A 14,473-nucleotide genomic window follows, 5' to 3' on the forward strand; every position below is an offset into this window, starting at 1 on the left:
AACATTGTGGTTCTAGTGTGATCATGGCAAAACAAAACGCAACATGGCTGCAATGTGTAAAGTCTGCCTCATATAAATGTTGTAGTACAAATTGTAGGATTACAGTTGGAGAATCATACTGTGATGGGGTCACCATACTTTTACTTTTCATACTGTGATTGAGGGAGGGGGAATACAGTAGAGTCATCATACCGTGCATCTGGAGGGTACTGTGGAGGAATTCACTGTGGGGGAATCTTACTGTGTTTGGGGAGAACTTTTGTTGGCATCATACTTTATTATCTGTGTTATTCAACGCTTTTTTATCCTTTGCTATAACATATTTATATTAGGCCATTGGGCCATATGCTTTTTACTGCTCTTACATAACATATTATATTATTCCAATATTTTATTCTAAGATCTATTAATTAAAATTTAGAAGTAGGTAGGGGAGAGGGGGGAGATTGGAGCTGTTCACACTGATAGTATAGATGGATCTGTGACGCCTGAAAGCCCTACCCTGGGAGATGGGGGATTCGGAGCTGGGTCCTGTGTGGTAGATGGGGTGCAGCCGTGGCCCGGACCCGCTCCGTGCCCAGGGCCGTCGCACTAAAAAGTATGGTATGGACTTATCCGGGTTGAGTGGCTGATCTCGACTATGCCACCTGTGGCACCTGGTGAAGGCCACCAGCGCTGCTGCAGTCCGCTGAGGCATGGTGTTATTGCAGCCATGGTTGTTACTACTCCCCACAGGCGGAGCAGGGCCTCAGGGCAGAGGGACAGGATGGAGGGAGTAGTAGTCTAGGAGGTCTGGTGCTGCGTAATGCGGTGTAATGCAGAATAAAGAGTCCGGAGGCCATAGGGGTTAACTTCCAGGGTTTTTACTCACGATGGAGATGGCAGTAGGAAGGCGTCTCCCTGCTCTTCGCGGAGTTCTGTTGTCACCAGAGACGGGGGGGTCCGACAACCTCCGAGTAAGTCCAGTGTTCAATCAGGACCCCGCACCAGAGTGTTCCTAGACTTCAGACCGGGTCCTTTCCTGTCTGTGTGTGTGTAGATAGGCCGGGTCTCCCTCTGAACTTCACTCAGAAAAAGGGTACGGGTGGCAGCTCCGCTCCTTCCGATACCCGGTGGGATCCTCAGGGCCTACCGGACTTCCCTGACCAGGACGTAGAGTAGCAAGGTCAGGTGTCGGGGGCCGGTACCCCTCTTGCAGCCGGAATCCCTCTGAATAGATCAGCTTGGCGAGGACAGGTGGTGTATACCGCTCCGTCTGCATCCCCCCTGGGATCCATTTGCGGTGGAGCTACACTCCTAAGCTCCGGGCCTTCTTGGTCATGGTCGTTGACCGGGCTGAGACATACATTGTCTGCAGCCTGCCCCTCGACCCAAGGCCGGGGTACGAGGGCCGTGTCTCCGTCCTCTGCAGGTCCACACAGGATCCACGCTCAGGGAGGAAGGTCACGATCAAAGAACAGTCAAAGAACCAAGAACCAAAATGGCTGTGGATTAAATATGAAATTTGAAGTGTCACTAAAATGTGAATCCTCCACCCTCACCCACTAATTGGTTCCCCTATCTCTTGGTTCCCCAGTCTCCCGAGTGCCATGAGGGGCAGCACCTAGAGCCTTCTAGCCCCCTCTGGTGGGAGAAGTGTGGTGTTAGATGTGGAGGTGGGGTCCTGACCATCACACTGTTCTTACCTCAGAGGAGGAACACTACACTCCATTAGAGAAGTGCAGCATCCCTGTGGGGGTCGAACCCTCAGGGGCGCCACAGATCCATTGCTGTAATTAGAACCAGTGGGTGAAGTACCTGCTGGTGACTGCAGCGGACAGATGAAAAAACGAGGGTAGTTTCCGACACAACCAACTGGATAAAAACTGTAAGTTTATTGAATCAAGTTAAAAGTCCATAAAAATTAAAAACCTCAACATCTAGGTTTTTACAGTTTTTATCCAGTTGGTTGTGCTGGAAACTACCCTAATTTTTTTCCTAAATTAAAATTTACTTTGTTCGTGGGACAACCTCTTTAAGTTTGTTTCCATATGAAAAGTTTCAGCACTATATTTGATGATAAGAAAAAACTCAATTGCAGACATTTTTTTAAAAAAATATCAAGGTTGGCCCTCAACTTTGTACAAGCTTTTTGTTTTGGCACTCTGTGTATTGAAGTTTGACATCCCTCCTCTATAGCTAAACTACACTCAGAAGCAGCATTCACTGGACAAGATAAGATGACCACAGGAATGGTGTGGGCATGAACTACTGAAACACATGTGTGTCGGTTGACAGCTTGAGAGTATGTGTACACAACGTCTTTTCCAGATGGATTACACCCTGAATCACCTTTCTCTTGAAAAACAAGGCGTGTTCACCGGCCTGAAAGAAAACATTGTGTGCCCTTTAGATAGATGGGCCTGAAGAAATAAAGACAAAAGGGACATTGTATTGGCAATTGAAGGAAGAGCATGGGAATAAGACCCAGATGCGTTAGAGACAGATCAATGCCAAGCAGATTTGTAAGTGCCATATTGAGGGAAAACCTCTCTGATCCACCACTGACTATTTATGTTGAACTAGGGCAGTACGGTGGCTCAGTGGCTAGCACTGCAGCCTTGCAGCGCTGGGGTCCTGGATTCAAATCCCACCAAGGACAACATCTGCAAGGAGTTTGTGTTCTCCCTGTGTTTGTGTGGGTTTCCTCCAGGTTCTCTGGTTTCCTCCCACACTCCAAAGACATACTGATAAAGATTTAGATTTGTGAGCCCCAATGGGGACAGTGATGATATTGTCTGTGAAGCGCTGTGGAATTAATGGTGCTATATAAGTGAGTAAAATAAATAATTAAATAAAAACTCTGAACCTTCCATATTGAAAGGCTTCCATGTACTGAGTAAAGCTATCCGTTCCACACAAACTATCTAGCAACTTGATTCTTGAGTGGGGAAGAATATTTCTACAAGAGGCGAGGCCCATACATAGCAAGACAGAGACCTTTATGTGCTTAGTCGGTTTAGAGATATTTTTTGTAGAACAGTTCTTAAAATACATGGTCTTGTTATGAAAGTTAAGCTCAATATTTGGTGTCACTGTTTCATCTCATGCAGACGAGCGTATAAATCGGACGTGTGCTGTCTCATTTTTAATCAAGTAGCAAACGGACAGCTCACTGACCCATGTTATTCAATAGGGCTGTTCAGATGAATGTTTTTTCCTCAGTCCGACTCTCTTTGAGAAAAAAAAAATTGCAGCATGGACTATTGTCTTCTGAGTCTCGGATAAGACTCAAGTCTATGGGTGCATAAAGAAAAAAATGGGATCCCACATGAAATATCTGAGTGGCATCCGATTATAATAAGTCATAAGTGTTCCTCCAATTTAAAAAAAAAATCTGACAAACGTATAAATGCACAATAAATATCTTATTGAGATACACAACTGCACAATGAAAATAAAATGTAAAAGTTAATAGTAAATAATATATACCCAGATGAAGTAGAGAGGAAATGCACGTCAGGGTCTGAGGTGGAGGCTGATGTGGTGACACATTTGTATTATTATTTTTTAAGGTATATCTGATTATAATGCATCTTTATTTTTTCACTATTGATTTTATTTTTTTGTGCATTACATTGCACCAAATCTCTATATGTCTAACTCACAGAATTGCATTGTAATTAACTTTGCGGATATATACAGTACAGACCAAAAGTTTGGACACACCTTCTCATTTAAAGATTTTTCTGTATTTTCATGACTATGAAAATTGTACATTCACACTAAAGGCATCAAAACTATGAATTAACACATGTGGAATTATATACTTAACAAAAAAGTGTGAAACAACTGGAATTATGTCTTATATTCTAGGTTCTTCAAAGTAGCCACCTTTTGCTTTGATGACTGCTTTGCACACTCTTGGCATTCTCTTGATGAGCTTCAAGAGGTAGTCACTGGAAAAGGTTTTCACTTCACAGGTGTGCCCTGTCAGGTTTAACAAGTGGGATTTCTTGCCTTATAAATGGGGTTGGGACCATCAGTTGTGTTGTGCAGAAGTCTGGTGGATACACAGCTGATAGTCCTACTGAATAGACAGTTAGAATTTGTATTATGGCAAGAAAAAAGCAGCTAAGTAAAGAAAAACGAGTGGCCATCATTACTTTAAGAAATGAAGGTCAGTCAGTGTGAAAAATTGGGAAAACTTTGAAAATGTCCCCAAGTGCAGTTGCAAAACCCATCAAGTGCTACAAAAAAACTGGCTCACATGAGGACCGCCCCAGGAAAGGAAGACCAAGAGTCACCTCTGCTTCTGAGGATAAGTTTATCCGAGTCACCAGCCTCAGAAATCGCAGGTTAACAGCAGCTCAGATTAGAGACCAGGTCAATGCCACACAGAGTTCTAGCAGCAGACATATCTCTTCAACAACTGTTAAGAGGAGACTTTGTGCAGCAGGCCTTCATGGTAAAATAGCTGCTAGGAAACCACTGCTAAGGACAGGCAACAAGCAGAAGAGACTTGTTTGGGTTAAAGAACACAAGGAATGGACATTAGACCAGAGGAAATCTGTGAACGGATGAACTCTACATGCCTGGTTCCCACCGTGAAGCATGGAGGAGGAGGTGTGATGGTGTGGGGGTGCTTTGCTGGTGACACTGTTGGGTATTTATTCAAAATTGAAGGCATACTGAACCAGCATGGCTACCACAGCATCTTGCAGCGGCATGCTATTCCATCCGGTTTGCGTTTAATTGGACCATCATTTATTTTTCAACAGGACAATGACCCCAAACACACCTCCAGGCTGTGTAAGGGCTATTTGACCAAGAAGGAGAGTGATGGGGTGCTACACCAGATGACCTGGCCTCCACAGTCACCAGACCTGAACCCAATCGAGATGGTTTGGGGTGAGCTGGACCACAGAGTGAAGGCAAAAGGGTCAACAAGTGCTAAGCATCTCTGGGAACTCCTTCGAGATTGTTGGAAGACCATTTCCGGTGACTACCTCTTGAAGCTCATTAAGAGAGTGCCAAGAGTGTGCAAAGCAGTCATCAAAGCAAAAGGTGGCTACCTAGAATATAAGACATATTTTTAGTTGTTTCACACTTTTTTATTAAGTATATAATTCCACATGTGTTAATTGATAGTTTTGATGCCTTCAGTGTGAATGTACAATTTTCATAGTCATGAAAATACAGAAACATCTTTAAATGAGAAGGTGTGTCCAAACTTTTGGTCTGTACTATATATATATATATATATATATATATATATATATATATATATATATATGCGCAAATACATACCTGTATTATTCTGCCTTTCTATAGTTTTCTTATCTTCATTACTTTGTATCTCTCATTGGCCTCCCCTTGCTTTCATTGTTCCTTGTATTTACGATTAACTTTTACATTTTATTGTCATTGTGTAGTTGTGTATTTCGATATAATATTTATTGTGTGTACATACACTTGTCTGATTTTTTATTAAATTGGAGTAACACTTCTATAAGATATATAATATTTATATATACAACAATATATAATATAAATATGATATTATGCTTTTTCTGTCCGCTCTTATCTATATTATCTAGATTTGAATTAATTTTTGGATTATAGGCTTCTTAAATTTCTATTATAAACCTAGGAAACTGTATTTGATAATGTACATTTTTTAGTTTAGGTGTATGAAAACGAATCGAACACGGACTTCACATAGATGGAAAAAATGGACACGGGTGGCTGGCACACGGTTGTTAATTGGATGAAAATTAGTTGAAAATCGTCCAAGTTTTCTGGATTAAACTAGGCCAATTTTTCATCTGCAACTGGCCTTAGAATTACAAACTGTGAGCACTTGATTTTCTCCATTTTTAACCTAGACACTCCTCAATAATTCCACGAGGCAGTAAGATATTTGTCATTTATCTCTCTACAGCACAAGATGTTCATTAATTTACTAATATTTTACCTTCTGATTTACAGGATCCGGATTGTAAGTTTTCACTACTGACTTGAGTTTCAGTCCTTTCTCCTCATCAGAGGATCCTCCTTTATCACTCAGATTACTGGCAAGTTCTCCAATCTTTCTCCTAAGTGTTGCTTCCTCCAAGTCTGCATCAGTTTGTCCTCCATGACCTGTGGACTGAAGTATTAGACAGTGTCAGGCTTTACATTGATGGTTATTGTCTTCTATTCTGAGCAAAACAGTAATAAATTGGGATTACCTCATCCAACTGTACAGAGATTCTTTCCTCAAGACGGTTTAGCATACGTTCAATAGCAGACATGCGTTTGTTAAGATCAGAAATCTGTGAGAGAAGCAAGAGGAACACATAGGGCAGATCCCATCACCAGAAGAGATTATTCTCATCACCCAATTACCTGCTTTTAGGGTGGAATCAAAAGTAGGAAATTATAGAAGAATAGGTTGAATGTGTTCCTCTCCACGAGGAATCATCATCTCAGACACCAATACAAAAACCCGACACCCACAACTGTCAGCGATTTCATTATGACATAGCGCTAAAATACACTGCTCAAAAAAATAAAGGGAACACTCAAATAACACATCCTAGATCTGAATGAATGAAATATTCTCATTGAATACTTTGTTCTGTACAAAGTTGAATGTGCAGACAACAAAATCACACAAAAATCATCAATGGAAATCAAATGTATTAACCAATGGAGGCCTGGATTTGGAGTCACCCCCAAAATTAAAGTGGAAAAACACACTACAGGCTGATCCAACTTTGATGTAATGTCCTTAAAACAAGTCAAAATGAGGCTCAGTATTTTGTGTGGCCTCCACGTGCCTGTATGACCTGCCTACAACGCCTGGACATGCTCCTGATGAGGTTGCGGATGGTCTCCTGTGGGATCTCCTCCCAGACCTGGACTAAAGCATCCGCCAACTCCTGGACAGTCTGTGGTGCAACTTGACGTTGGTGGATGGAGCGAAACATGATGGGTCAATACTGGGGGTGGAGCATAGAGGGGAAGTGCAGGCTGAACAGGCAGGGAGCTGGATAACAGCTAGGAGGGATAGAGGGAAGAAGTATAGGAAGGCTGGTTCAGAACCGGCATTATTGGAGCACGACAAATCCTCTGACCGCCGGGGGAGTGTATGCTCCAGTAATGAGGGGGAGGGGGGAAGTGTAGGGCAGGCAAGACAGGTTCTGGTAGTGGGTGACTCTATTATTAGGGGGACAGACAGGGCAATCTGTCACAAAGACCGGGATCGCCGAACGGTGTGCTGCCTCCCTGGCGCTCGAGTCCGGCACATCGCGGATCGGGTTGACAGGTTACTGGGTGGGGCTGGCGAAGACCCAGCGGTCATGGTCCACATCGGCACCAATGACAAAGTGAGTGGTAGATGGAGGGTCCTTAAAAATGATTTCAGGGACCTAGGTAGGAAGCTTAGGGCAAAGACCTCCAAGGTAGTTTTCTCAGAAATACTACCAATCCCGCGAGCCACACAGGAGCGCCAATGGGAAGTTAGGGAGGTGAATAAGTGGCTAAAGAGTTGGTGCAAGGCAGAAGGGTTTGGGTTCATGGAGAACTGGGCCGACTTCGCGGTCGGCTACAGGCTCTACCGTAGGGACGGGCTGCACCTCAATGGGGAGGGTGCAGCGGTGCTGGGGAAGAAGATGGCTAATAGGTTGGAGGAGTTTTTAAACTAGAGACGGGGGGGGGAAACCAAGGAAATAGGTGGGATGTGAGGCAAGCAAGGGGGAAGGGGAGAAGTGAATATAATGAGGGTGGAGAGGGGGGTGGGGATAGTACAGTTAGATCGTTAGAGAAGAATAGGATGCTAAATAACCCCAAAGTTTTATCTTGCATGCTGACCAACGCAAGAAGCCTGACCAATAAGGCAGATGAGCTGCGGGCGCTTATATTGGAGGCGAGGTATGACATCGTAGGTATAACAGAAACTTGGCTAGACGATAGCTACGACTGGGCGGTAAATTTATTAGATTATAGTTTATTTAGAAGGGACCGGAAACAGGGGAAAGGCGGAGGAGTCTGCTTATATGTAAAGTCATGTCTAAAACCCAGACTAAGGGAAGATATAGGAGAGGGAGAAGAGGGGGTCGAGTCCATGTGGGTAGAGATAGAGGGGGCAAAAAATAATAATAAAATATTACTGGGGGTCTGCTATAAGCCACCAAATATAACAGAGGAGAATGAGACTCTGCTATTAGGACAAATAGACAAAGTAGCAAAACATAATGAAATGATTGTAATGGGGGATTTCAACTACCTGGATATTGACTGGGAAACAGAAACCTGTAGATCTCAGAAAGGAAAAAGGTTCTTGACAAATATTAAGGATAATTATCTCTCCCAACTAGTGCAGGAACCAACGAGAGGGAAGGCCGTGTTGGAATTAATATTGACTAATAAGCCTGATAGAATAACTGAGGTACAGATAGGGGGGCACCTAGGTAATAGCGATCATAATATTATCGACTTCAAAATGCCCTTCAGTAGGGTTATCAATAAGGGAACAACAAAAACATTAAACTTTAGGAGGGCGAAGTTTGATCAGCTGATAGAAAACCTTCAACTTATTGACTGGGACAAAGTACTTAATCAATGGAATACGAATAGTAAATGGGAAACCTTCAAAAGAATTCTGAATACTCAGTGCGAGAGATATATACCGTATGGGAATAAAAGGGCCAGAAATAAGAGGAAACCAATATGGTTGAACAAGAACGTAAAAGGGGCGTTAAATAGCAAAAAAGAGGCATTCAAGAGATTAAAACAGGAAAACAGTAAGGAGGCACTAATGTGTTACAAGGAAAAAACGAGAACCTGTAAAAAACAAATAAAAATAGCGAAGGAGGAAACAGAGAAACGTATTGCTAGGGAAAGTAGATCAAATCCCAAACTGTTCTTTACGTATATAAATAGTAAAAGGATTAAATCGGATAATATTGGACCGATAAAAAGTGAGGAAGGCAAAATCATAGAGAAAGATGAGGATAAAGCTAATCTATTAAATAATTTTTTTTCGACAACTTTCACAAAGGAAATAGAACTAACAGGAGAAATGAGAAGTGACAAGCTTAATCCTCCACTAAGTATGACTAATCTAACCCAAGCTGGGGTACAGAAACGCCTCAGTAACATTAAAATAAGCAAATCACCAGGACCTGATGGCATACACCCACGGGTACTAAGGGAACTAAGTAATGTGATAGACAGACCGTTATATCTTATATTTAAGGACTCTGTTGAGACTGGGTCTGTACCACTTGATTGGCGACAGGCGAATGTAGTGCCAATATTCAAAAAGGGAGCGAAAAGTGACGCCGGAAACTATCGGCCGGTGAGTCTGACGTCCGTTGTGGGCAAAATTTTTGAAAGCTTCATTAAAGAGGCAATTACGGAGCATCTTGATGCTAATAATCTTTTAATCCCGAACCAACATGGATTCATGAGGAATCGCTCCTGCCAAACAAACCTGATTGACTTCTACGAGGAGGTTAGCTCTCGATTAGATCAGGGGGAACCAGTGGATGTCGTGTATCTCGACTTCTCAAAAGCGCTCGATAGCGTGCCACATAATAGGTTGGTATACAAAATGAGGATGATGGGGCTGGGGGAAAATGTCTGCAAGTGGGTAGCTAAAGGATAGAAGGCAGAGGGTGGTTATAAATGGAATGTTCTCAGATTGGGTAAGCGTCACTAGTGGGGTACCACAGGGGTCTGTACTAGGCCCAATGTTATTTAATATCTTTATTAACGACATAGTCAACGGGATAAATAGTAAAATATCAATATTTGCAGATGACACAAAGTTATGTAAAACAATTAATACAAAAGACAATACAAAAGAGGACAGTGCAGACCTACAGAGGGATTTGGATAAGCTGGGTAGGTGGAGCATTAAATGGCAAATGAGGTTTAACGAGGAGAAATGTAAGGTCATATGACGCGCCCCCTGGGCCTGTGTTGTGCAGGGGATACCCGGAGCCGGATCGCTGGTGGGATGCTGGGGGTTGTAGTCTCCGTGTGGCGGTGACCCGGTCCGTGCCCAGGGTGGTCAAACCAGTGGCAGTCTACAGGTAAGAACAATGTCCGACTACGCCACCCGTGGATTGCGGTCAGTGGGGACCGCCGCTGCGCTGCCGACCGCTGAGGCTGATGTTGTTTGCGCAGCCGAGTATGGGATAACTCCCCACGGGAGAAGTATTGCCTCAGGGCAGCTAATGTGGATGATGGTGGGAATGGTGTGAGCGTCCCAGTACTAATGGTGCTGGTGCGGCGATGAAACACAGAGACGTGTGGTTGCAGTTTCCAATGCTTTACTCACAGTTCTTTACTGGTCCTAGTCACCTCGGTACCGGCGGTGACTGCCCAAGCCGTGCTGCGTCCACCAGGCAAGGGGCTCGACCAACTCCCAGGCAATTCCAGAGCGTGGTACAGGACTCCCTTCCTTTCCTTTCTCTGGCCGTCCCCACCAGTGACCCACCTTTGTCCAGCTTCCTCGGGCCTTCTGTTGGCGAAACCTCTCTCCGGTTCCCTGACCCTATGTGGTATGCTTTCCTGGTGGATGTAGTGAGGGGGTCGCACCAAGATGTGGTCACAACCTCCGGTTTTGACTGAGGATTAGTCGCCTCCACCAATTTGGGTTCCGGTACCCTGCTCTGCCAACCCTTCACCCTGTATCTCCTGGGCATATGGGGTTCCTTCTGTCCTCGTGACTCTGGGCCTTTCTCTGTGTTCCAGTTCCTTGCTTCCTTTCTTACTGTCCTTTCTGTTCATTCTCCTTTCTCTCTCTCTCAGGCTCCAGCCTCCTGACAAGGCCTGCCTGCAGAGCAGAGCCCATGCAGGGGCTCTGCTTCTTGTCTTCTCCTCTCACTCTTAGCTTCTTCTCTGCACTGCACTGACTACTGTTCTAAGATGGTGCCCACCTTATATACCTCCTTCTGACACCAGAGCCCAGGTGACTAGCAACCAATGGGCTCCTACCTATGCCCAGAGACCCACCCCTATCTGCTCCTACACCACTGGGTTTTCCTCCCCCTCCCCACTCCAGCCAGGAACAGATGCTGTCGTGCCTGCACTTCTGTCTAGTGGGAGCACCGTTGAGCTGTCCCTCGGAAATGGGGTGTGTGTGGTGCATGCAGCTTACTGAGTCCTGGTCCACACTCCATCCTTACCCGGGAGTGGAATATCACACCTCTGGTCTGAGGTGTAATACCCCTGTAGCAGCCGAGCCCTCGGGGTGCTACATTCCCCCCTGGTAAATCACAGCACGTCCTCGGGCTGGAAAAGAATAAAACAATTTTCAACATACAAAATTTTTAGAATGCATTCGCATATAAGACATTTAACCAAAAACTCATCCCTTTATGGGAGGTACTCTTTTCTTTCCAACGTTACTGGTATAAACATTATAAGACTTTCTTCACACACACATAAAATACCATAAACTCTTTTAGCAGCATATCAAACTTTTCAATATAAAACTTTTTCAAGCAAAACATTCTTGAGCTCTGGCCGCTGTGCAACTTGCGACCAGGTGTTCTTTCTTCTTAGGGGAATGGCTGCTCTCAGTCCCCAGCCAGATTAGGAAAAAGGGATGGCTGTTCTCAGTCCCCAGCCAGATAAGGGATATAGGGAGTAACTTCTACACAGTTCTATATCAGTCCCAACGGGGACCACACTCCACTCAGTAACAGTTTCTATACCCTTACGGGTAACTATATACAGTTCCATTTACCGTTCACTGGTAACGGTGTCCTCCTGATGCTTCCTCCTTGTACTCTTCAGATCCGCCGGACCCTCAGGGTAGTCCATGTCTGGGCGGTACCGCAGTTCTTCCTCTGTTAGACGGTGGACATGGAGGGCATACAGTCCCTTTGCGCCCTTGTGTAGCAGGCCTTGCGACCGGGCCTGGAGAAGGTCGCTGTTTATGACGCCCGGGGTCAGAGGGTGCGACTTTGGGCCTGGGCGCGGGCTGGTGGCGGCAGTGACCAGCGCTGGAGGGCTCGGCAGCAGGGCTTGTTGCGGGGTCTGGAGCAGGTCGGTATTTGCAGCGCCCGGGATCGGCGGCTCCACCAGGGGGCCCGGGAGCAGGCTGACGCTGGCAGCGTCAGGGACAGGGAGACTCCTCTTACCTGCTCCCGCGACCGCTCCTGCATCACGCGTCTTCTCCTGGCGCTGGTCGGGGCCCGCAACGGCTGGGGCACTGCCGATGCTGGGCAGCTTGGTCTGCTGCCGGTCCGCCATCTGGCTCTCCGTTCCTGGTGTCCTCCTCCCCCCAGGTGGACCGTGGCCTACCTTGCGTTGATCTTCCTCCGTAGGCCGCGGCTCCGCAGTTGATCGTCGGGGTTGAGGACCTTGCATCGCGCTCCTGTGACGTCAGCGTCACTCTCTCTCCCTTCCAGGACCTTACGCAGCGTCGGTGCGTGGGGCGGAGCTTCAGATCTTGCGCGCTTTCGGCGTCCACGCCCCTCTTCTTCCCGCGCGGCGTCCCGAAGATGGCGCCCGATGGCGGGAAAACGACTGCGGATGGCGGGAAGATGGCGGGAAACGACCCAAGATGGCGTCTGATGGTGGGAAACAGTCCAAGATGGCGTCTGATGGCGGGAATCGGCTCCGGATGGCGGGAAACTTCGGGAAATGGCGGGAGACTTCTTTTCCTGGTACATGTACAATTTTCTTCAGGCACGCAATACCCGTTTGTGGCGGGTTGGTCTCGATCCTGCCGACTACGCCAAAGTTGACGCGCCCCCTGGGCATGTGTTGTGCAGGGGATACCCGGAGCAGGATCGCTGGTGGGATGCTGGGGGTTGTAGTCTCCGTGTGGCGGTGACCCGGTCCGTGCCCAGGGTGGTCAAACCAGTGGCAGTCTATAGGTAAGAACAATGTCCGACTACGCCACCCGTGGATTGCGGTTAGTGGGGACCGCCGCTGCGCTGCCGACCGCTGAGGCTGATGTTGTTTGCGCAACCGAGTATGGGATAACTCCCCACGGGAGAAGTATTGCCTCAGGGCAGCTAATGTGGATGATGGTGGTAATGGTGTGAGCGTCCCAGTACTAATGGTGCTGGTGCGGCGATGAAACACAAAGACGTGTGGGTGCAGTTTCCAATGCTTTACTCACAGTTCTTTACTGGTCCTAGTCACCTCGGTACCGGCGGTGACTGCCCAAGCCGTGCTGCGTCCACCAGGCAAGGGGCTCGACCAACTCCCAGGCAATTCCAGAGCGTGGTACAGGACTCCCTTCCTTTCCTTTCTCTGGCCGTCCCCACCAGTGACCCACCTTTGTCCAGCTTCCTCGGGCCTTCTGTTGGCGAAACCTCTCTCCGGTTCCCTGACCCTATGTGGTATGCTTTCCTGGTGGATGTAGTGAGGGGTCGCACCAAGATGTGGTCACAACCTCCGGTTTTGACTGAGGATTAGTCGCCTCCACCAATTTGGGTTCCGGCACCCTGCTCTGCCAACACTTCACCCTGTATCTCCTGGGCATATGGGGTTCCTTCTGTCCTCGTGACTCTGGGCCTTTCTCTGTGTTCCAGTTCCTTGCTTCCTTTCTTACTGTCCTTTCTGTTCATTCTCCTTTCTCTCTCTCTCAGGCTCCAGCCTCCTGACAAGGCCTGCCTGCAGAGCAGAGCCCATGCAGGGGCTCTGCTTCTTGTCTTCTCCTCTCACTCTTAGCTTCTTCTCTGCACTGCACTGACTACTGTCCTAAGATGGTGCCCACCTTATATACCTCCTTCTAACACCCGAGCCCAGGTGACTAGCAACCAATGGGCTCCTACCTATGCCCAGAGACCCACCCCTATCTGCTCCTACACCACTGGGTTTTCCTCCCCCTCCCCACTCCAGCCAGGAACAGATGCTGTCGTGCCTGCACTTCTGTCTAGTGGGAGCACCGTTGAGCTGTCCCTCGGAAATGGGGTGTGTGTGGTGCATGCAGCTTACTGAGTCCTGGTCCACACTCCATCCTTACCCGGGAGTGGAATATCACACCTCTGGTCTGAGGTGCAATACCCCTGTAGCATCCGAGCCCTCGGGGTGCTACACATACATATGGGAAGGAAAAATGGAAGTCACCAGTACTCACTGAATGGGAAATCATTGGGGAATTCAGAGATGGAGAAGGACTTGGGCATCTTGATTGACAGCAAACTAAATTGGAGTGCCCAAAGTCAGGCCGCTGCTGTAAGGGCAAACAGGGTAATGGGATGTATCAGAAGAGGTATAGCTGCAAAGGATGAGAACATTGTTCTTCCACTGTACAAAGCACTGGTCAGACCACACTTGGAATACTGTGCTCAGTTATGGGCCCCAATATATAGAAAGGATATAAATGAGCTTGAAAAGATACAAAGGAGGGCAACAAAATTAATAAAGGGAATGGAGGGACTGCAATACCCAGAGAGGTTAGCAAAACTAGAACTATTCAGCCTGGAAAAGAGAAGGTTGAGGGGGGACATAATAAATGTGTACAAATATGTTAGGG

General features: G+C 46.6%; 1 protein-coding gene across 9 annotated transcripts in view; it reads right to left on the reverse strand.

Annotated features, from left to right (window-relative positions):
• Positions 1-14,473, reverse strand: part of MLPH (melanophilin) — a 139,708-nt gene that overhangs the window by 44,962 nt on the left and 80,273 nt on the right. For 7 of the 9 annotated variants that reach the window (XM_073646687.1, XM_073646685.1, XM_073646683.1 and 4 more), the window contains 2 exons: positions 6,213-6,296; positions 5,957-6,130 (listed from right to left, as the gene is read on the reverse strand). In XM_073646687.1, the coding sequence (XP_073502788.1) occupies positions 5,957-6,130; positions 6,213-6,296 (258 nt within the window). The remainder of the gene's footprint in view (positions 1-5,956; positions 6,131-6,212; positions 6,297-14,473) is intronic. The other 2 variants (XM_073646688.1, XM_073646686.1) reach the window with 1 other exon arrangement.

Source organism: Phyllobates terribilis, unplaced genomic scaffold (assembly GCF_046119375.1).
Source record: "Phyllobates terribilis strain yellow unplaced genomic scaffold, ASM4611937v1 Scaffold_9__5_contigs__length_417890890, whole genome shotgun sequence".
NCBI lineage: Eukaryota > Metazoa > Chordata > Amphibia > Anura > Dendrobatidae > Phyllobates > Phyllobates terribilis.